General features: G+C 60.4%; 5 protein-coding genes across 5 annotated transcripts; all 5 read right to left on the bottom strand.

Annotated features, from left to right (window-relative positions):
- Window positions 1-1,131: 1,131 nt before the first annotated feature.
- On the bottom strand, window positions 1,132-2,181 carry LBRM_33_0520 (putative d-xylulose reductase; the record flags this gene model as incomplete). The annotated part of the gene is made up of 1 exon (XM_001567772.1): window positions 1,132-2,181. One exon carries the CDS (start codon window positions 2,179-2,181, stop codon window positions 1,132-1,134), a length of 1,050 nt encoding a protein of 349 aa, XP_001567822.1.
- A 684-nt stretch (window positions 2,182-2,865) lies between these two features.
- Window positions 2,866-7,221, bottom strand: LBRM_33_0530 (conserved hypothetical protein; the record flags this gene model as incomplete). The annotated part of the gene is made up of 1 exon (XM_001567773.2): window positions 2,866-7,221. One exon carries the CDS (start codon window positions 7,219-7,221, stop codon window positions 2,866-2,868), a length of 4,356 nt encoding a protein of 1,451 aa, XP_001567823.2.
- A 2,034-nt stretch (window positions 7,222-9,255) lies between these two features.
- On the bottom strand, window positions 9,256-9,864 carry LBRM_33_0540 (conserved hypothetical protein; the record flags this gene model as incomplete). The annotated part of the gene is made up of 1 exon (XM_001567774.1): window positions 9,256-9,864. One exon carries the CDS (start codon window positions 9,862-9,864, stop codon window positions 9,256-9,258), a length of 609 nt encoding a protein of 202 aa, XP_001567824.1.
- Window positions 9,865-11,962: 2,098 nt separating this feature from the next.
- On the bottom strand, window positions 11,963-13,258 carry LBRM_33_0550 (conserved hypothetical protein; the record flags this gene model as incomplete). The annotated part of the gene is made up of 1 exon (XM_001567775.1): window positions 11,963-13,258. One exon carries the CDS (start codon window positions 13,256-13,258, stop codon window positions 11,963-11,965), a length of 1,296 nt encoding a protein of 431 aa, XP_001567825.1.
- Window positions 13,259-14,450: 1,192 nt separating this feature from the next.
- On the bottom strand, window positions 14,451-20,528 carry LBRM_33_0560 (conserved hypothetical protein; the record flags this gene model as incomplete). Its single annotated transcript, XM_001567776.1, has 1 exon — window positions 14,451-20,528. One exon carries the CDS (start codon window positions 20,526-20,528, stop codon window positions 14,451-14,453), a length of 6,078 nt encoding a protein of 2,025 aa, XP_001567826.1.
- Window positions 20,529-23,087: the final 2,559 nt, after the last annotated feature.

Raw genomic sequence — 23,087 nt, forward strand, 5'->3', positions numbered from 1 at the left:
ACATCCTGTGAGGGCTAAAGGGCAGCTCAGACTGACACACACACACACGCGCGAGAAAGAGACCACATCAAATGTGAAGGCAGACAATGCGCACAGTGACGGTGTGCTTCACTCCTCCTACCTGCCAGTGTGTTCGTCTTCGCACAGCCCTTCTTAGATATGTGCATACGCCGCCCCCGCTATGCAGAAGCAACCCACGCATCCATCGGTCACGTTGCTGTGACGACTACGCAACCACACAGAAGAAAGAGAAGAAAAACGCACCGGGCACTGCCCGCAGAAACAAAGATGCACCGTTGGCGACGCCAACGGCTCTACAGGAGCCCATTCTAAACGAATGCGCCCCCCCCCCCCAACACATACGCACACATACGCAGGGGTACACAACAGCAGTCGCTACGTTATCGATGGGCTCAGAATAACGGGCCATCCCATCAGAGAAAAGAAAAAGGCAGAATAAAAAGAGCCCCTGGATTGAGTGCCAACAGTGACACCCCATACCGCCTGTCACGAGTTCGACATCGGTGGCAGCCCTTTGCACCACCTCTCCAAAGCCCCGATCCTCTCGCACTTTACACCTCCGACCTCACATGTGCGGCCCAGCACCAGCCACAAGTGCCGACCTATACGCGAAGGGCGAACCATAGAAGACGGAACCAAATAGGCAAATATTCTGCAACGCGGTGTGGGTGCACCGCTCTAAGCTGCTGAACAAGTGGAAAGCGGGCATGTACGGAGGTTCGCAAGATACCAATGAAAGCCAATGGCTATCGCCAGCGTGTGGGGGAGGAGGGGGGGGGAGGAGGGTCCGGCAGAGCGCAGCGCAGAATAGCAAGACAGTGTTGCTTTCTTTCCGCTCGCACAGCGACGGGAATTTAGGCGCATGCCGCTGCTGCCGACACGCCAGGAGAGCAGGGTGGGTGAGAGCACTTGTCCTGCATGCTCCACAAGCGAGAGAAGAGGGGAGGGGGTGGAAAAAATAAGAGAGAGACGACAAGGAAAGAAAAAAGAAGGCTGTGGCGCAAGCAAAGGAAAGCTCAGCGAACACAGAAGCATAGTCATAATGCGGATGAATAAGGGGAGGAAAGGAGTGGGTTGGTGTCGGCGAGCACCGCGCAGCTAACAGCACCGCTAGCTGTCCATCTGAATCATAATCTTCATGTCCTTCGGGTCGCGGTTCATCGCGCGCTCGTACGCCTTCACGCTGTCCTTGAACGCGAACGTAGCGCTGATCAGCGGCTTCACGTCCATCTTGCCGGAGCTCAGCAAGCGGATGATGCGCGGGTACACGTTGCGGTAGCGGAACACCGTCTGGAACGTGATCTCCTTCGCCTGCGCCATCACAACGTCAAACGGCACAGGCTCAATCGGCATCCCCACCAGCACACAAGTCGCGCCAGGCGCGGCGTGTTCGTAGATCAGCGGGAACGCGGATGCAGCACCGCCACACTCGAATATAACGTCGCAGCCCTTGCCCTCCGTCGCCTCAGCCACAACACGCTTCAGTTCGCCCGCCCTCAAAGTGTTCACCGCGCGCAGGCCAGGATAGCGGTGCGTGATCTCCAGCCGCGCGTCGTGCGACCCGCAGACAATCACTTCAGAGCACCCGCCTGTAAGCGCGGACAGCGCCGTCATGATCCCGATTGTGCCGCATCCAATCACGAGGCCCACATCGCCTGGCTTGACACCAGCCTTCGTCACCGAGTGCATGCCAACAGCGATCGGCTCGCACAGCGCGCCCTCCTCGTAGCTCACGTTGTCCGGCAGCTTGAAGCACAGAGCGGCAGGGTGGATGATGGTTGTCGACATGCACCCGTGCACCGGCGGCGTTGCGAAGAACGTCAGCTCGGGATCCAGGTTGTACAGCCCGCTCAGCGTCTGCGCAGAGTCCCAGCGCGGGATGCCGGGCTCCAGCGCAACGCGGTCGCCAGCCTTCAGTTTCTTCACATTTGTGCCCACCGCCACAACTGTGCCGGACGCCTCGTGGCCAAGGATCATCGGCTTCTCCACCACAAAGGGACCAATGCGCCCGTGCTCGTAGTAGTGCACGTCACTGCCACAGATGCCCACGCTGTGGATCTTCACTCGGCAGTCGTGGGGGCCGAGCTCGTCGCATACATCCACCTCGCGGATCGCCAGCTCGCTCTTCCTCTCCAGCACGAGGCTCTGCATGAGGACCATTTTTTTTCTTGGGGGGGGGGCGGTAAACGGTGGAAAGCGCGGAGAGGAGGAGTGGGGCAAGAGGGAAAGAGAAAATGTGTATAGGATGAGGGGGGATGGGGGGGGGGGGGTAACAAATGGGAGCGAATGAGAGTAAGAAAACGTCGATGTGAAAACGAGCAAGAGCCGCTCAGGCTGACAAGAGTTAGGCCTTTAAACTGGGAGGGAGGAGTGTGCGTGTTGGCAGGCACCATGAGGAAAGTGGAGGGAGACGAGGTAATGTAAGGCAGAGCAGAGCGCAGCAGTGGCCAACCAGGCGTGTGCTGCAACACAAACCGTGAAGGGGCAGGACGCAAGAGAACGCACGCCACTGCACCATGGCACAGCAGACGAGCGCTCACACAAGGCACTGACAGCCACATCTGCTAAGTAGAACGCCTCTCGTGTGTAAGAGAGAGGGGGGAGCGCGAGTATCCATCTCGGCTGCGCAGACACGCTCGCACAATGTCCGTCCGCTTTCTGTTGTCATTGGCCTTCCCATGCAGGCGGACTTGTGAGTCTCAATGGTGGCGCAGACATTCGCGTCCACACAGGGCAACGCCCATTTGTTTCTTTCAGGGGGTCGTGTGACTGGGCAGCACGTCGTGTACCCCTTCTGGTGCTCGTGCCTCGGTGTACGCATTCGTGTGTGTCGCCTCGCATGACTTACGGAATCGCTGTGTGCACGCCCGACCGACGCAGCGCCTGCACATCATCGCTGGAGAGCTTCGTGCACCCGGCGTATGAGACATAGCGAAGAGAGGTGGACGTCGCCAGGAAATCCAGGCGACCGTGTACATCCAAGCTCTCCATGTTCAGCACCTGGAGCCGCGGAAGCTTCTCTAGTCCGTACAGCGCGCACAAGCTGGTGATTCTCTGGCACGCCTTCACGGAGAGGTAGCTCAAGGCTCGGCAGCCTCCCATCAAGAAGTGCAGCTTGTGGACCGCAGTGAAAGAGAGGTCCAGGTATTGGATGTGGCGGCCCTGCTCGATCCCCTGCAGACCCTCTGCGGTGAGCGCAGTGGCACCGGCAACGGCAAGGACTTCGAGGGCGGCGCACTTGCCAAGATGCCCCACTCGGGTTAGGGTGGGGCACCCGTTCGCCACAATCTTGCGGAGCCTTGGTGCACCCTGGAGACCCTCCAAAGAGCTGGGCAGTAGCTCCGTGCACCCTTCTAAGTAGAGCGTCGTTAACCTCACGCAGTCGGCGAGGAAGTTGACGTCCGTGACAGGCGTATGAGAGAGGGAGAGGACCTCCAGCTGAGGCAGGGCCTGAATGCCTTGGAGGCCATCGGCGTCGAGATACCGGCAGCCACTCAAGTCCAGTGAGCGGAGTGCACGGCACCCCCCACCAAGGTTGGCGACGGTCGAGACGTTCGTGTTCCGCAACGACAGCTCCGTGAGAAGGGCGGCGGTCTCCAGACCCATCACTGAGGAGCGCAGCACACGCTTGCAGCCATCCACCCGCAGTACGCGCAGCGCCGGGGTAGCCGCAAAATGCGAGAGACTGGTTACTCGTGTGTACTCCATCGCCAGCAGCTCAAGGTGAGGCAGAAGCTCTATCCCCGCGACGGAGCTGGAGCTGATGCCGTTGCATCGGGTGAGAAATATACGGCGTAAGCTGCAACAGCGAGCAAAGTTCTGCAAGTTCCTCACCCCCTCCGTGTAACAGAGCGACAAGGTCTCCAGCCGTGGCGCCCTCTCAACGCCGTCCAGCCCCTCAAAGCCTCCGTTGCCGCTATCCGGCCCCAGCACCAACGACGAAGACAGCAGGAGAGGTGACAGTCGGCAGGCATGCAGCAGAAGTTCGCGTAGAGCGGGGCACTTGCCAAAGAAAGAGCAGTCGTCGATAACCGCCTTCTCCAAGTGAACCACCTCCAGATGAGGAAGTAGCTCCACTCCGCGTAGAGCGGAGCAGGCAAGCGGCGTGTCAGAGATGAGATGCAGCTCTCGCAACACAAGCAAGTGGTCGAAGTAAATGTGGTGTAGGCGCGGCGTGTCGAGCCAGAGTACCTGCAGTAACGGATACACAGAGGTGGTGATATAGACGTCGCCGAGTCCACCAGAACGGAGGCTACTGCCATCACTCTGATCGCTGCGAACGCTCACATAAAGCTCCTGCAGGCGCTCCAGTGACGGTGGTGCTCCATCCCCGCCGACCTCCGTCGGCGCGCCACGGTTCACGTCCCAAAAAAGCGGCGCGACAGCGTCTTCCAAGGCGCCTTGGAGGCTCAACACCTGCAGCGGCGCTGCGAGCATAGTGGCAGTGAACGTACTCAGCCTCCCGATGACCTCAGTCGTGTCGTATGGCTTGCAATCGATATGCATATCCGATGCTACTCCCTCGGCCATCAGCGATGCACATGGCCTCGTGGCCAGACTCAGAACAAGCAGATTCTTGCGATCGCGCAGCACACTCATGCACCAACGCCATGCAGCCGCCCATCCTGGCGGCAGCAGCGACTCCGTCACGCAAAGATGAAGCTCCTGCAAGTCCACAAGCCCGCCGCCCTCACTGTCGGGGCACAGCTGATGCGCTAGCCACGGTATGTGCTGCTCCGTCAGGTGTAGCGCGAGGGGTCGAGGCTGCTGGCCTGACGCGCTTCCAAGCATCGGCCACGGCAGGTCTACATTGTTCATGCTGCGCACCATACCACGCCGCTTGTGGCGCCACTTCGGCAGGAGCATGCGAAAGCGATCTTCCGCGACAGCACCGTGGCCCGCGTGTCCGGCCTCATCGACGGCAACATCGCACACGAGCCCTTCAGCGCTGGCCATGTGTGCACGATCCCTCAATCCGTCCTTGATAAAGACCAGCTCCGGCATTGCCGCTCTGTGGCCCTCCTCCTCCTCGTCGCCCTTCGGCGAGGTCACAGCGTCAGAGAAGAGAAGTCGGCTTCGTGCTGCCCCATCCTCTTCTCCGGGTCTGGAGTCGTCGGAGTGCCACGCTCTGCCGAGCCCTACCTCTGGAGAAGGGCCGGTGGCAGCCGCTGTGGTACACACAACGTAGTCGAGTTCGCTGACTTCCTCGCCCACAGTGCGCAGTGGTGCCGACGGCAACCCCACAAACAAAAACTTGGCGGCGCTGGTGCGGATGGGCTGCCGAGGCAGACGGTGCCGGTGCTGCAGCCACGCACTAATCCACCCCTTCACCTCTGCTGTGTCTAGTCGAGTGTTGCTAGTGCATAGCAGGTGTGCCGTGCCGCTCACATCCTCGACAAGGACGGGTAGCGAAGCATGGCCGTAGTGCAGATGATGCTGAAGGTCGGTGACTGGATCCAGACGGCAGACTCTCCCCGTCTCCAGAGGTGGGCTTGTGAAGGAGCTGGATACCGCCGCCGTGACGGCAGACGGCCTGGTGATGGCGTGATAGGACCTCGAGGAAGAAGCCAGCTTGGCGTGAAGCTGCTCAGGCCGCGATGCACCTGCACTACGCGCCCACTCTCGCGAGATTGCACCTACAGCATCGTCCAGAAGCTTCCGTGTTGCGCTAAGCGCCTCGGTAGGTCGCTTCTCTAGCATAGACGGCGGGGGCGATGTCAGCTGCGTGCCATAAAACGTACGTATGCCGATACCCTCCGCGCCTTGGGAGGTCGTAAAGGCCACACCCGATCCGCCCTTGTCCCCAACACCACCGGCCTCGAGTCGATTTCGCTTTGGTCGCAGCACGTCGCAGTCCACGCCGTCAACGCAAATGCGCGAGGGCATGGCGCAACGACCGGAAAGGCGAGGTAAGAGAAAGGCATGGTGGGAGCAGGCGAGGCGGTGCAACCACCCTTCGCGCCACGCCCAATCCAGCAGCAGCGATTGCCGTTCGCAGTCCAGCAGAGCATGCCCATCGAGCAGGCCCTCGCGCGTGGCCAACGCCGACTGGTACACTGGGGGCAGTGGGGTACGGCGTGCGACTGGTACGCGCCCAACGTACTGCCGCTCCTGCCCATCCAAGTGCACGTACGCGTCCCGCACATTTCCCTCCGCGCTGTTCGCCTGAATGAACGGGCAGACGCTCATAGCCACCTTTGCGATCATCCATCGCCACCCCAGTTGTTCGAGTTGGCGCCGCGACGCGGGGGCAACGGCACGCAGAGTGGCGTGTGCTGCAGTTGGAGGGCCGGCTAGGTAGTCGAAAATGGCATCCCAGGGCACCTCGTCGCCCTTGTACGCGGCAGGGGCCAACAGTAGTGGCGGGCACCTCATACCTTGATATGGGCGACCTGTTCCCGCCGCCTCGCCAGGGGTTTGGTCTAAAGAAGTAACGAGCGCCTGCTGGTAGGGTGGCACGCGCGGATGAGCCGCAGCATCGAGCTGCAAAGCGAAGTCCTGCACCTGCCGGAGAACCAGCTCCTGAAGGTCTAGTGGTACTGTGAGTTGCCCAGGGGCCCCATCCAGCCGCTGCCGTACGCTTGGCCTCAGTGCTCGCTGCGCATCCATGTACTGTTGGAACAGGCTGCAAAGAGCGTCCGCCCGTGTAGGCAGCGAAAGTTGTGCATTCACAAGCGCGCCGTCGACAGCGACGTAAGTTGGCGCATGTGTCGCTGCAGCGTGAAGACTCCTATGGTGCGGTGGCATCAGGGCTTTTGAAGACAGCGGCAGCGGCAATGAGGAGAGTCCCGATGGAAGCCTAGCTGAAACATTCGTTTCGCCGCGGGGGGCAAGAGCCGGTGGCGACTGTTGACCTGCGGACACCCACGCACTGTCGCCGCCGCCGACACGCGGCTGGGGTGTCGGTGGTAACACGCCTCTGACTTCGGACGGGTGCAGTTGCAGCGCTGTTTTTTTGGGCGCCCCACCGCTGTTTCTGAAATCGCTGTTGTGGACTCCATAAAACACGGGTTGTATTAGTTGGCTAATCGGTGCCACCGTGTCGACCAGGGTGCCGAGAGGCGCGTTGTAGGTTGCCTCGAATCCGCTCTGCGCATCGCTTGATTGTTCCCCGTACAGGGGCAGTCGTGAAATATGCAGGTGTTCGGAGAAAGACCGACTACGCCCTTTCAGCTGCAAGGATGCTGGTGGCCACGCCATCAGCATTCCCAAGTCGTCGCCGACTCCTCCTGCCTGACTTGGTCGCGCCGCCTGCTTCTCTCGCCTCGACCTTCCTCCGGTGTCGCGCCGTGCGTGAGGAGTGGAAGCGGTGACCGGGCGTGGTATCATCATCGCTGTAGCAGGAGGTGGGTTACGACTTGGCCATCCCGCTCGCGATGATGTATCCGGAGTACTCTGTGAGGCTGAAATGGCCGCGCTCGTCGTAGCCACCCCAGCCTCCGAGAATGAAGTGAGACGGTTACAAGACGTCGCATTCGTTGCCGAGCCATTAGTGGTGATTGCGGCGCCAGAGGACCACGGCGCCGACATGTGGCGCAGGGAAAACGCATTTCCCTCCAGCCGCTGAAGTCCCGCAAGCGCAGTCATAGTCACCCTGGAGGCCTCGGAGGTGGCGGCGTGATGCGGCGATTGCAACGCAGATAACGGCGTGAGCCACTGTGTGGCGAGAGAAGACGTATCGCCCGTGGCGGCAGAAGCAGCCGGAACTTCAGAAGTGCCGGGCGTGGTCCCGCAAGAGAATGACGATAATGCAGAGCATGGCGGACCATGTAGGGATCGCGGCTGGGCAGCACTCATTCTAAGCTACACGAAGCTAAGAAAATACGGTACGTGCAATGGGTCAGAGCAAATATTAAAAAAAATGTGGTCGTACGCGGCTGGAGAGTGGCCCTCACCAAGTGCAACGTTGAAGTCCGTATACACGTGTGTGTGTGTGCGTGTGGGGAGGGGGGGGGGGGGTAGGTGGATGTCCCTCCTCCAGGATGGTGTGCACGGGCCTCAAGTGAAGGGTTAAGATAGCACTTTCTTCGTCTCTGCGATGAGTAGGCCAAGCAGATGAAAAGGGCTCTGACACGCATGGAGGAACCAAGTGAAAAGCGCACGGTCACACACGCACTAACGCACGAATAAGGAGTGAAAACGAAAGTGTTTAAGGGTGGGGTAGACTTGGCGCCTCCGCGTTACGAGTGCAGGCGCACGTGATATGAAGAATAAAAAAAAAAAACAGCGGTCAGCAGCTGCAGTTGCAGCAGCGTGCAGGGCACGAAGGAGGCTCGGGGCACCACTGCTGTGGAGCAGAAGGCGCAAGGAAACGGAAGAAGCCTCTTCTGTGTAAAGCGGTAGGCGAGCAAAATCGCCTCTGAAAAGTTGGCTGTAGAGATGAGATGATTCCGCATGTTGGAGGAAAGAGGTGGATGAGAAGAGGGAATTACAGTGCCAATGACACGGGACAAGACGTGCGTGGCGGCAGTCCACCATGAGAGAAAGTGGCCGACGCACGCACGCGTGTGTACCTGTGCTCGACGACCTGGAGACGACCTGGTGCGAGAAGCGAGCAAGTAACGGAGAAGGGAGAAGGGGGGAACAACAAGATGCAAAGGCGCGGGTTGGCTTCTAGCATGGCAGTTACTCGGGATACAAGCAGCTCCGCAAGCGCTGCGATTGAACGCGGGTGAGCACTAAGCAAATACAACAAGGCGGAGTAGACCCAACTTCGCCGACAGCATCACCACTGTCCATACGCACTACTCACTGCAGCCGTGGGTGTCGACAGAGCTCCTTGCTGCTCCGACTAGCCGTCATGCGCGCGGAGCGTATGCAAAAGCGCCCTGGCGCTCGTCAGCCGTTCAAAACAGCGCGCGGTTGACCTGAGCCAGGCGCGCGGAGAGTCACGGGAGGCGGTGGGGTCGCCTTGCGATACTTTTACCTCTGCCCCTTGATTTCCAGGCGTTTGCAAACCTGCTGGGTCCTGCTGGGTCGGGGGAAAGGGAACGCATTAGCGTAGGCAAAGCCTTCCCGCCCCTATTCTGTTATGCTACATGAGCCTTTTGTTTTCTTAAGCGCCTCGCCGTAGGCAGAGTAGGAGAGCACGCCACCACCTGTGGGTCGCTGACCTTCAATCCTCTTAAGAAGGCGAACCAGGGAAAAAGAGGAGAGGACATTGCCGTTACACTAACCGCCGCCCGCCCGCCCGCCCGCCCCTCCCCCTGGTTCAGCGAAACGGAGACGCTGCGCTTAACGAAGAGTGTATTCGTGTCGTCGGTGGCCAACCATCGTCAGCCGCTGCTCTCCCGTGAACACCACCGTTCCTGGACCATCAACCCGTAGCTCCGTAAACCCATCCAGCCCCAGGCGAATGTTCAGCTGCGTGACGATGTCTGTCGGGCATGGCAACAGAAAGGTGTTCGACAGACCTGCTGCCGCGTCGTACCGGTGCGGTAGCAGAGAGGCTACGGTGTACTTTGGCAGCGGACTGGCAGCTGCGGCGGCGGCCCCGCTTTGGTTGACCTGTGTTGACGGCATTGTGAAGGTTTGCGCGCTGGACAACCTCTGCACATCTAGCGGGAAGCACGCCACCACGTACTCCTCTACCTTCTTGTTGGCGGTCAACGTGCGCACGATCGCGCGAACAGAATGCACAGTCACAGCAGGTGAGATGTCTCGCGACGCCTCAAACACTCTCAGCTCCTCCAACGATGGCGGAGGAAGGTACACCAGGTGCGACAACCGAAGAGTGCCACTGATGTCCAGGGAGGCGTCCAGTGCAGTCCACCGGTACGGCTCGCCATCTTGCACAGAGGCCTGGAAGAACGTCTCGCGCTCCGCCGCCACAACCCCTCTCATCGAGACTGCAAAGCAAGTATGTGAGAGCGAAGATAAGCTCAACCTGGGTGATGTGCGCGCGCAAAAAGCGCGCTGCTCAGAAGTGCCTTGACGTCACCTGCGCTTCAGCCAGCACGACACCCCAGTTTATCCTAGGCGCTGCGTCAACCACTGCTTGACGCCTGTGTGAGAGCGAAGCGGGGATGGGGAAAGAGAGAAGGCCACCCTTGGGGGAAGAGTGCGGAGAAGAAAGACGTAAGGACAGTAATAGCAGGAAAAGCGCACCGCGACCACATGTTGGTCCAGGGGAGCGAAGGCACAAGTGGCGTGTATGCAAGACAAAGAGGAAAAGGAGTGTTCTTGCTTGAGCTCAAAAGGGGGGAAGCGGGGGTGCATGGCATGCGCACGTTCAAACTGAGCATCATGAGATACGCGGCTAACACTTTTTTCCTTCGCCTTGATTGTTCTTATTCGGAGAGTGCAGTACTATACGCTGCGCGCTACGTCACTGCTGACATGAGAAAGAAGCACGTCCACATAGTTACACACACACACACACGCAGTACGCATGCGCAAGTCCTGCTCGCATGCGTGTTGTGTGAGTGTATGTTCTTCCACGAGAGGGAGGCCCAACAACAGCACGAGTGATGTTCTCAAGACACTGACGAAGGAGAAGCGAATTGAAGGAAGAAGCAAAGTAAGGAAGAGAGAGTGGAAGAGACCGACGTGCGTGTGCACCTCAGTCCCCCTGCGTGAATCCGCCCCCCGCAACTCCGTTTCACTCCGTCATCCTCCCCCCTTTTCACCTCATCCCCAGCTGGTCTATCAAAACGCATATGAAGGGTACTATGTCTGTGGTTCACACGCTGAGCAGCGATATTTGTGTTTTCTTCGATGTGCAGCGCAGGCACGCGAAACACTCAGGGCAAAGAGTGATGTGTGCAGCCCCGCACCTCATCCATTCAGCTTTGTCGAGCCAACCAGTGGGCAGCTGCACCGCCTGAGAAGAGCAGGCGGGCGCCCACACTCACAAAAACACAAGAGATGCCAGAGAGGAGCAACAGACGCTGCACTACGCGCGCAATATTCTACAGATCGTCGCACATCAAAACACCAGTAACCCATCAGCCCCGCTGCCTTGGTCGACAGGGGGGAAACGGTCACGCAAACAAGCACGCAGCACCGCTCAGCAGCGAGGTGGGCCCACAGTGAGAAGGACAGACAACTGAGGGTGAGGGCCACAGTGAACAACTACAGGTGTGCTCAAAATGATGTGAGTCCAAAGAGAAGAAGGGAGTATCGAATGAGCTAAGTTTAACATAGGCGACTTGGGGAGTGAGTTGATAGACATGTGCGTGCAAAGGGAGGGAGGGAGTTGCATCGCGTGGATGCCTCGCGTGCCGCTCACTCAAAAATCTCTAATAACGCGATACGTTACTCCTCAGCCTCTTCTCGCACTTACACACACACAGACGGCATCAGCTGTGCAGAGTACATGCTCTTCCGCTCCCATCGCTGCCACGGAGTGGCTTGCATGTTTTTGCAGTTGCTTTTTACTCAGGGGCTCAAAAGGCTTCGCTTCTCCAAAGCGTGTCCATTCACCGTGATACAGCAGACGAGCTCAAACTCCGCTCTGCACCCGGCCCCCTCTTCCACGGCCTGTCGCAGGCCCATTGCGTCGCGCGAAGCTGGGCTAGACACGCGCCACAGCAATGCGCCGGCCCACCCACCCCGGCACGGCCCCTGCCCCACCCCACACCCACCCCACGCCCCCACATCGCGCCGGCACCCCGCCCACCATACGGGTGGCGCAAACATGCTACTGGCCGCAGGCCGCTCCGATGCAGCGCCGTCCAGGACCCGGCCGCCAACATCAGCAGCGATACACCGCCCTGACATCCCTGCGTCGTGGGCGCTGGACCCCCTGTCACCACCAGAAGCGGTGCGGCACTGGGCAGGGAGAGGAGGGGGGGAGCTGCCGGGCTTCCCCACACAGAGGGGTGGCAGGCGTATAAAGAGGGGCGCGAAAAAAGTGTCGAATTCGAGCGAGAAAACATCCGTCAGGGTGGAGAAAGAAAAGCCGAGGGCACAGCCGAACTCCAGTAGTAGAGCGCCAGCCTCATGACGGCGCAGCAGCAGGGCAGGTAGTTGTCGCTTCGCCGACAGAGGACGCCCGGACCTCGCGCACTATCTTGTACGCACCTGACGCAGCACGCGCCGACGCCAACGTCGGTGAGGGCGAGAACTGCACTCTGCCCTTTGCATTCAGCAAATCGTCATCAACCTCCTCTGTAAGTCGGTCTGTCAATGCAGAAGACGAGAAGCCGGTCGCGCCGACGGCGGCAGCTGTACTGTGATGTGCAGCCAACTCCTCGAAGGCGGAAGTGGTCCGCGAGACTTCCTTGACAGCTTTTACCTCAGGTATCCAGTGTCGTGTGGTGCGCTCGATCAGATCCACTAGCGCTGTCTTACTATTCTTGCAAGTCCGGCACGCCCCAAGCAGCTCGACACGCATATCGCCCAAGACGGGATCAAAGCCGACGAAGCGAAGGTCACCGCCATCCTCTTGCAACTGTGGTCGGATTGTGGTGGCGACAAGCTCCTTGATCATCAGCACAATCTCCGAGTCACCCGCCTCCGCGACGGTGTCGGCGTGGGGGTTTGGGGCGTTAGGGTCGACGTGCGGATTGCCGCTGCAGATGTGGTCAGTGAGCAGTGCACTTACGTGAAACTTGAGCTCCGACCAGTCAGTCGCGACGATGAGTGACTGCAGGACAGCCTCATCAATCTGATTGTCGCGTGAAGACGACGAAATCGTGAACCCGCCGATGTCAAAGGACGCGTCCGCAGTCGAAAAAGACGATGCGGTAGGTGCGTCATCCCCACTACAGGGCTGGGCTGCCGCCCCGCCACCCGACTCGCAGTCCTCATTCATGACGTCGGCAGCGTGCTGCTGCAGCGCCTGCGACCGCGCCGCGGCGGCTGCCTCGTCGGCCTCGTTACTCTGCTGCACTCCGTGGAACGTCATGGCAAAGTAGCGCGCCGCGGCCTCCGTATCCGCCACCTCCACGCGCTTCACCGTCACAAAGGACGCACCCACCGTGACCTCCTCCACCATCGGCAGCGCCTCCAGCAGCGCGTGGGCAAGCGGAGACAGGTAGCTGTTCGTGCGGTTGAACAGCATGGTGTGCGCGTGGGGCGGCAGAAACTGCATGTGATCGACGTAGAACTTGTAACACGCGTCGTTAGGGGTGGGCTGGAAGCGCACAAACACCGTTCGCTGAGGTGTGCGGCAGCAGCAGGGGACGAGCGACGAGCACAAAGCACTTTGGCGCGACGCCAAGCCTCGCCGCCAAGTCGTCGGCGATGCAGAAGTCAATGTCATGAAAGAGACGGTGAGCCCACCGAGTCTCATGCAACCAGCCATTACTCTGCTGGGAAGCCCTGCAGACCGCCGCAGAGACACCATGCATGTTCGCGTCCCAGTTTCGATCATCAACAACTCGTGACTTTTTGTTTTTGCCTTTTGCTTTCTTCCCTTTCGCTCTCGCTGCAGCTGCTGATTTGGTTGCGTTTGGGGGCAACGCACCCGCAGGTACACGCCCTTCTGCAAAGGGGACGGCGGCAGAGCTCTTTGCGCGCATGGACGGGGTGCGTGCATGTGTGTGTCACAGAGAGGGGCATTAGGAGTAGAGAGAAGGCGAGTGGGGTTGCGTTCATGGTTGTGTGTGTGTGGGTGGGTGTGGGTGTGGGTGTGCATGCCCAAAACAAAGGTTAGTGGGCGAAGGAGGAGTGAGGCGGGGAGGAAAATGCGCTCATAAAGACGGTGAAAGCAATTTAACCAGTCCAACGACTGGCGGAGTAAAAGCGGCGAAACCTCCACGAGCCCACGGCAACACAGACGCGCCGTCACCCTGCAGCGTCCTGTAGTGCTGTCACAATCACTAAGTAGCAGCCGTACAGCGCATCTCGGTGGGCCACCCCCCTCCATCCGCAAGGACACCGACTACACGCTAGGGGGTGGAGCGTTTGCCTCTCGAACCAAATCCCTGTGAAGCCCGTCCAGTTGCTCGATGAGACGACTTTGCATCGCCTCATCACTTCTCGTGTGCCGGAGAGAGACGTATGCGTACTTAACGTGGTGTGTGTCTGTGGGTGTGAGCCGCAGTGCGATCCGCCCGGGAAGAGGGCAAAAAAAAAAAAACGAAAAGAGCGAGAAAAAGAGGCCCACCATAGCGCACGAGTTGGACCGCTCGCCTGCACAGCGGCACCTCCCTTCTCCTCCTTCTCCTCTCTCGCTCCATCGCGGACGCTCTTGGCCTCACCTAGACACCGCTGCTTCAAGGGGGCGCCAGCACAAATGCACATCGACTAGGTAGAGGGTGGCGGCAGAGGATCGAGGAAAGATCAGCCGCTCTCTGCACCTGTCCAGTAGCCCCCACCCAACCACTGCCTCGCGCCCATCGTTTCAGGAGCAACTCGCTTAGACACAAGCAACCTTCCTCGCCTTCCTCTCTCCTTCCCCAGCTACACCACCACCAACATCCTCATCCCACCTTAACCCTTACAGTCCCACGGCATTCCGCTTCCCTTCCACTTATGGTGCTCTACTCAGCAAACTGTAGCCGCTGCAGATGCGCCTCCTCGGTTGCCTCCGCCACTAGGCGTGGCATCAACGTGTCCAGCTCGGTGCTGAGGGCCGTCTGAACCTCCAGCGCATGCCGCAACTTAACAGCCCAGCCGTCCAGCATCGTGTGATACTCGTCTCGCCAGGCCTTCTCCTGCGACTGCTGTGTGGCCCTCAACGCCGCGTACTGCGCACGGTACACCTCATAGTCCGTCTTCTCCGTCACTCGCCCGCTGCTGATCTCCAGTGCCTCCTTCCTCACAAGCAACTCGGATTTCTTGCTAGCGATGGTGAACTCGCGACGGAGCTCTGTCTGGGCCTCAGTTGAGAGGAGATGGCGTGGAAGGGCGGTGCCCATAGCCTCACCATCCTCCTCCTCGTCGCCGTCGTCCGCATCTGCGCTGCCGCGCAGGTGTCCTGCCGCGGTGATATGATGACTATCCTGCGCGTGGTCCACCGGTGGCATCTCGAGAAGCTCGTGCCCAAATTTTTTTGCAACTTTGTTGTAGAGCGCCACGCACCCAGCACACGACGTCTCCTTGAGAACGTACGTGGCGTCGTTGGCCACGGTATTCTGCCGCGTCCCTTCCTCTTCGGTGACGCGCTGGCGGCGTGACAGCTGTGCCGTGACACAGTGGCACGCGACCATCGAACGGGTGCCGCAGCGCTTACACAAGACAGAGACCGGGGTGCAACAGTGCCCCGTCGGCTCCCCGCAGCGACGCTCCTGGAAGTGATGAAAAAACGCGTACTGCACCACCTGGTTGCTGTCCGTCCCGCTCACCACTCGCTGGCCGCACGTTAACTCCGTCAGACCGGCGTAGGTGCACGGCTCGCACGATGCACTGCACACACGATGACACGCGTGGCCGCAGGGGAGCACTGCACTACAGGGATAGGGGCACGACGCGTGGGGGGCGTCGTCAGTCGTCAAGCTGACGTTTTCTTCAAGGTGGGCAGCCCCGATGCGCTGCTGTGTGTGACACGGCCTCAGACAAGCATGCGAAATGCTGGGGCACGCGTCGTACGTCTGCAGGCAAAGCGAGAGGCACTCAGTCGGGCCATGGACCTCAACCGTCACAAATTCATCCTCTGCGTCCACGTCCTCTTCGTCTCCTTCCGGTGACGGCTCTGCGGCAGCTTCAGCGTCATCGTGCTCCCGCACAACGGCGATGCGGCGACACTTGAAGTGGTCTGGGCACACCATCGCCAGCACACTGGCCCCCACCTCTGAAGGTAGCCAATACCCGCGATGGTTTTTCGGCGCTAATAGGCGCCGCTGACGCTGCACCAGAGACTCAGCCTTGGTGAACAGTGGGATGCAGGCGAACAGCTCGCGGCTGCCGATGAGAAACACGCCATGGCGCACTCGTCGCAGCAGCCGCCACAGCCACCACTGCAGGCGCGTCACGAAGAGCGACGCAGATCCGTCAGACGACTCTGCCCAAAGCTGCTGCCACTGCTGATGCCGCGCCTCTGGGCGATGACTTTCGCCGTCGACGATGGTGCCAGAGGAACCGTCGCGACTCTTATGCAAAGCGCCAATCACTACCTCGAGCAGGCCGGAGAGGCACACAACGCCTATCTCCACCTCGCACTCCACCTCGTCAAGACTAGTGGAAGACATGGCCGTAGCCATCACTGGTGGCGTTGCCGTCACGAAGGAATCCCGGGAGACGGCCTCGTTGCCGGCACCCTCCAGTGACTCCCTCCACACTCGCACTGACTGCCGAAAATGCGAAGACGGCGCGAGTGCGGACCGCGACAGCGCCGCCGAGATCGCCTCCGCCGCGGCCGCGTTGCTCGTGTAGACACCAAACGATATTTGTGCGGGTGACTTCGTCGCTGACGCGCTGTCGCCACGCGCAGGGAAGTAGCTGGAGAGATACTCCATGAGAAACACCGCTGCAGCTGCGTCGGCAGCAACGCAGTTGTCCATTGAAACACCATGGCTCCATACCTCTACTGCACTGTACGAGGCCAGCCCGGTAAACGGCGGGGGCGGTATGGTGGAGGCGGTGCTTCCCTGAAGCGGCTCGGCCGCTTCGCCGCTTTCTCCGTCTTGCTGAGCACCATCACCTTCGCTGTTTGCCAGCTCCTCTGTGACCTTGGAAAGGGCCCGGGCGTCCTCGATAGTGTACCGCAGAAGCGCTTGCACCTCAGCACGGCGGCATCGCAGCGAATCGTGTAGGACTGTCGTGGTGAGGTCGCCGGTGCGCCTTAGCTCGGTGTGCAGCGACCGCAGCAACGCCAGCACGATGCGCTCATGCGATCGGCGGCGCTCTTGAAAAGCTGGTACTTCAGAGGTGAGTGAATAGACGAAACTGGAGACAGGGGTTAGCATTGCAAAAACCCCGTCCTGCACTGCGTCGATGTCGTCGACGCACATGTGCGATGGCTGCCAGCACCAAAGGTACGGCAACAGCAGCCCCTGCGTCAGCTCCATCGGGGTGCTGGTCAGGACAGTGTGTCGCGTGCTCTGCGAGGTGGCGGCTACACCCCACACCAGATCCAGAAAGAGCTGGAAGAGTGACCTGACGGATTCGTGAACGGCGGCGTGGGTGTGCTGCGCTAGCTCGCTCTGCTTCTCAAGGTAGACGCTGTGCCATCCCTCCAGCTGCTCCTTAGATAAAGAGGAGAGATGGGTGGTAGGCGGCATTGTGACTGGCGCATAGCGCTCCTCCGGGATGGCGGTCAGTGATTCCCACGTCGCCGAAGAGGCTCCGTCATGAGCAGCAGCAGCAGCAGCAGCGAGGTCGAGGGTCGCGGCTACGTCGCTCTCCGGCCAGAAGTCGCTCACGATGAACTCCGCCCAGCTTTGTGCAGGCGTAGAGGACGCACTCGCACAGGCCATCACATCCGTCGCATCACGCGCAGACAGAGTCAACGAGAGCAGCGGCACTGCCACTGACACTGCGGTGCGGCACACGCCGCTCCACATGCCGGTCATCTGAAGGCGGCGCAGTTCGGCGTTGAGCTGCGTTGTGAGAGGAGCGTTGAGAGACCGCGCGTGCGACTCCTTCACCAGCGCCGCGAGAGAGGTGATTTCGCTCAACTGCCATGCTGCTGGTGCGTTGTGTGACCCGTTCGGCCTCCCCCTCTTCTGCCCCTCGACTGGGCGCGCCTTGCTAGCCTCGAAGAGAAACTGGGCAACTGAGGCCGGAACGGTGGACGTGGCGACTGCAGGACGCAGCAGCAGCGGCGTGGAGCAGTACAGGAACCCCTCATTAAGCTGCTGGTAGAGCCGACGGGCCTCCGCAGCGACGAGGCTCACCTCATCCAACAAGCTTCGCCCGGCGCGTACGTCCGCAGAGGTGGAAAAGAGCTCCGCCACGGAGGCGCAACGCAGCGCAGCGACAGCCTCCTTGACCGACGCCATCGCATGCTTCAGACTACCTTGCACATTGCGCTGCTGCTCCTGACGTGCAGCCGCGTGTAGTTTGCCTCGCACCAGCGCCGATGCGTAGAGGACGGCAGTCTTGCCACTCCCTGTACACCCATCGACCATCCTCACCGAGACAGGCACGCCGCTATTCCCTTGCGCCACGGCGCCGGTGCCATTTCTGGAGAGCCCAGTGATGGCGCTGAGAGAGTGGAGCGCTTCGACCTGTGCTGAAGAGAAGTCGGCAGCCTCGTTCACCAAGGCCAGAAGGGTCTGTAGGGAGGTGAACGTTCCATCGCCCGGCAGCCTTCCGCTCGAACCAGACGACCTCGAAGATGAGGCGGCATCTACCCCACTGCCAGTGCCGGACAGTAGAGCAGCGACTGGCGCTGTGAGAGACGACACGTAACGCTGCATCGGAACAGCGCCATTTGTGAAGTGCTCTGTCCAGAGACCCGACACCGCGTCCGCGCCAAACGACCGGCCTGCGCGGCGGCTGCCGCCGTGACCATTCGCGTTGTTGGTGCGGCCTTTGCTGTTCACGCCCGCCTCTGCCTGCCGTATACTTCGCGACAAGGCATGAAGGCGCCGAAGGCAGTCGAGATACGTCATGGCTGGCGTGCCGGTTGGAAGGAGCCGCTCCGGTAGCGGTGCGGCGGTTGCAGAGAGCAACGCCGCACGGCGGCGTCGAGAGCCGCGTCGCTGATTTCCCGCACCCTCTGCCCCTAAGACAATCCATGCCTGAGTCTGTCCATCCTCCGCAGCCGCGGCGCTCGTAAGGATAAAGTCTGCCAGCATGTCTGCGTCGCGCAACACGTGTGCCGTCACTCGAGAAGAGGTGGTAAAGACACTGCTGCCCGCTTCCTTCGACGGGCTGTCAGCCTTTGCGTGCGTGAGCACCAATGGAAAGATGGCCCACTGGCCAGTGAGCTGAACCATGGCATAGGCGAAGAGGGAGGCGTCCGTGTCGGACACTTGGGCCAACTGCAGCGCCGACACAAGCGCCTTCATCTCGTCTTGGTGCCGCCTCTCGCGCGACCCGCGCACACACAAGTCAACTGGCAGGCCAAAGGCTGCGTAGTGCTGCACTTCCGCCAGCGAGTACTCCGACAACCCGCCAGGCCGCGGCCCCACAGCCTCCAGGCCGCTCACGCGCACCGCTATGACGCCATCAACACGACCCCGGCACAGTTCTGCCGCGCCACCAGGCAGCTTCGTCACGTGTCGCACCGCGCGAGCGGCACTGGCGTAGAGCTCAGCGTAGGCTGCCAACGCAGTGGAGCGGATAAACTGCTGGACCTCATGGCTAAGGTACGGGTTGTAGGTACGCCGCAAAGCTGTCAACTGTTCTGCCACCGCACAATCTTGCAAGTGCCGCCTCTCTTGGATGTGATGTAGGGCGGGCGGAACAAGGAGCTCTGCGAGTGTGTCCGTCATGTCATCGCTGGAGCCACTGCAGTTGGCACCAAGGTGGTCGTGAGAGCGTCGTACATCTTCCTCCAACTGCAGCCAGCGCAGCACCTCCTTCAGGACACCAGTGGCAGCCACCGCCTCGAGCACCTCGAAGATGGCCTCCTCCGGCCCGCTAACATCCATCGCGGTTTCTTTGCTGCGCCCGCTGTGAGACTGCTGCAGCCACACGCGGGAGAGACGAGCGAGCACGAGCTCGAAGCCATTGCAGGCTTGCCGAGCACTCCGCCGTACCTCAGCTGTAGCGAGCGAGCTGTCCATCGAAACAGCAGCGCTATCGCTCGCGTACTGCAACCCCAGCAGCAGGCAGGAGTGAAGTGTATGCACCATCGACTGCCGGGTCGACGCGGCTGAGTCTGTGGCAACCAGCTGCATCGCCACCTGCGAAGCTCCGTCTACGTACAGCGGGGACGAGAGAAAGAGATACACCAACCGCTGGCACAGGCGCGGCAAGCGCATGGCTGACTCCACATGGAGGAACACGGCAAGTAGGGTTCGCAGCGCAAAGCTGACAGTGCGCCGCAGTCGGTCGAGAGTCTTAGCATCGGCGCAGCGCATGACGTCTGGTTTAAGACATAGCAGCATCGGCAACTGAAGCGTGCGCCGCCAGCTCTCGTGACCAGCGCTGCCTCCAGCGTTTGGCGACGACGACGCTGCCGCTGCCTCCAGAAAGGCTAGCTGAGCGAGACCCGGTGGCTGCTGCACTAGCGCCGCTAGCCAGCGTACGACAACTGTTATGTTCCCCTCCACCGCCTCACGCCAGAGGTCGACATCCGAGGGTGTGAAAAGGGATGTGTTGTACGTTATGAACTCCTGGTGTGTCGCCAAAGCTGCACCCGACGCTGCTCCGCTATCGCTAGCAGCCCCGGACCCCCCGGTTACGTTTGCTGGCGGTCGTCTCGGCTGGCAGCGAAGAAGCAACAGATCCGCGGGATGGGCAAAGGCGGCATCTCCTGTCACTGCCGCCTGCACAGCAGATTCCCTGTCATCGCCAGAAACGTCCATAAGCAGTGGTGAGGCGCTAGCTGCGTCGCTCCCCATGGTTGACGGTTGCGGAGCCGCGAGCACCAGCGTGCGGCCATCGTTCGCCACCAGCTCCACGGTAAGCAAACGCAGAAGGGAGCCCTCCTCACTGCAATGTAGAAGCTGCTGATACACCAGCTCCTTTGTGAAGCCACCCAAACAAACAGCAACGTCATCTTCCATCAGCGTCGCAACGTCAAGTGTCGTCGCCGAGGCGGTCGCTTGGGAGGAGGTCTGAGTTGCTGAGGTTAGAGTGGTGGTGGCGGCACCGAGCAGCCGCGACATGAGTGCCGCCCGCTCCGCCTCCAATGATCCACTTCGGCGGGAGGTGATGCCGAAGATGACCTCAAAGTACAACGCGTAGGGAGAGGACGACGAGTTGAGGGCAGCAGAGGCAACGGTAGAAGCATCATGCGCCCCCATGCGTGCCGAGACAACATCCTCCTCCTGGCGGAGACGCTTCATTGGCGAGAGTGAGGGAGGAAGGGAAGAGGCCGTACACGGTTACCTTGGTACTCTACAAGGCTTCCTATCCAGCTGCAGAAAGACAAGTGAGGGATGGGAAGAGTAAAGCAGTACCGACAGAGGCATGTCAACAATGACACTGCGTCACTGATCCCGCAATGTGCGAGACGAGCCGTTGGATGCACTCTCTGAAAGCACCAACCCTCGTGTGCGTCGCCGCGCGTGGGTGAGGAGCCTTCTCCCTATATGTGCAGAATGAGGGAAGCGGCTAGAGCAAAGGAATGGAGACGAGTGAGGCACGGCTGCACAGTAAGCTCGATGAAGTAGCACAGCGAAAGCTTAAAAAGTACGACGCGTGTGCTCTGCCAAACATCGGATGCCGTTCGTACTACTTCACTGCTAGTCAAGATGCCTAGACGCGCACACAGTCGGAGACACGACAGAAAATAAAGGGGCAGAGGTCCAATCAAGGACGAGCTGAGCGTGTGCAGTGCACGATGTGTGTGTGTGTGTGTACGTGCCATCAGAAGAGACACAGAGACAACAAGAGGGGAAACAGGCGTAGGAAGATGAAGAAATGCATAGAGATGAAGTAAGTACAGCTCAAGCGATCAAACCACAGTGCCGGGCAGACCGCATCCTGTGGCAACGATATGCGGCACCGTGCATCGTCACAACCACGGCCGTGGCGTGGCAGTGATGTAGATCCGGGTTGTCGGGTACATGAAGGTGAAATACATTGGGCACAGGGGTATCGGTCTGTGCGTCGGTGAGAGGAGATGGCGGTTGCCATGGTTAAAAGGGCAGCGTTAGAGATCCGACACGGTGTCGTCAAAGAGCTAGCGTAGATTCCTTTCTGGAAGAAAACATGGGGAGAAAACGAGCAACAGCAGCTAGCGCCAAGCAGCGTATGTGCATGGTCGCGCTGATGTGAGAAGCGGGCGCACGAGGAAGAGGAGGAGGAATGGCACGTGTTGATGTGTTTGACAAGGCACATGACCATCTTTCTCTCTTCAACATCGCCTATCCGCTTCCCTTCCCCCCCCCCCCAACACGTCAATCAGCTTATGCACAAAGTCGTAGCTCACCAACGTCTACTGCGCCACAGCTAAATCCTCGTCGTCTAGGCCGAACCGCTCGGCCGTCAGATGGAGAGACACGGCTAGCAGGCCCCTCTCGCCTTTCAACCTCCACGCATGTGAGAGAGAAAAGAACAACCGTGTGTGAAAAAAACCTGAAAACAGCAGAAGTGCTCAGACGTCATAAGCTGAAACGAGAAAAGGAAGAAAGGGGAGTTCCATTCAAAGCCTCTCCATCCGCCATCATACAGCAGACGAGCTCAAACTCCGCTCTGCACCCGGCCCCCTCTTCCACGGCCTGTCGCAGGCCCATTGCGTCGCGCGAAGCTGGGCGAGACACGCGCCACAGCAGTGCGCCGGCCCACCCACCCCGGCACGGCCCCTGCCCCACTCCACACCCACCCCACGCCCCCACATCGCGCCGGCACCCCGCCCACCATACGGGTGGCGCTAACACGCTCCTGGCCGCAGGCCGCTCCGATGCAGCGCCGTCCAGGACCCAGCCGCCGACATCAGCAGCGATACACCGCCCTGACATCCCTGCGTCGTGGGCGCTGGACCCCTTGTCACCACCAGAAGCGGCGCGGCATTGGGCAGGGAGAGGAGGGGGCCTGCCGGGCTTCCCCACACAGAGGGGAGGGGGGGGGGGTGCCGAACCCTGGGAGACCGCGCGCGGGGGTGGGCCCTTCATCAGGGGAAAAAAAGGAAGAAGTGAAAATAAAAGGAAAGTGCTTGAAAACGGTCAAAGGCACGCGGCTGCTGCACACTTTCCCTTTTGCTCGTACGCGAGGGTGGGTGCCTGTCACTCTGTTTGTTGGCGTAGGTGCGGTGAAAAGGGGAAAGTGGCGCGCGGCATTCCTCACCCTTTCACACATAGCACTTGCCGCAACTCGGTGACCACCTCTACGAGGTCGTCCTGAGCAGCCAGGACAGCGTCAATGCTCTTGTAAGCGGCGGGTGTCTCATCCAGTACGCCGATGTCTTTGCGGCACTCGATGCCCAGAGTAGCAGTTTCATGGTCCGCCAGAGTGAACCGCCGGCGCGCCTCGCCGCGGCTGTAGCGCCGCCCAGCACCGTGCGAGCAGGAGCAGTAGCTTGCCGCGTTGCCCTTGCCTCGTACAATGTAGCTGCAGGCCCCCAGGACCCAGGAATCACGGCGAGTTCACCCATACGCGCAGAAGAGCGCCCTGCGGACGCA

This window comes from Leishmania braziliensis, chromosome 33 (assembly GCF_000002845.2).
Source record: "Leishmania braziliensis MHOM/BR/75/M2904 complete genome, chromosome 33".
NCBI lineage: Eukaryota > Euglenozoa > Kinetoplastea > Trypanosomatida > Trypanosomatidae > Leishmania > Leishmania braziliensis.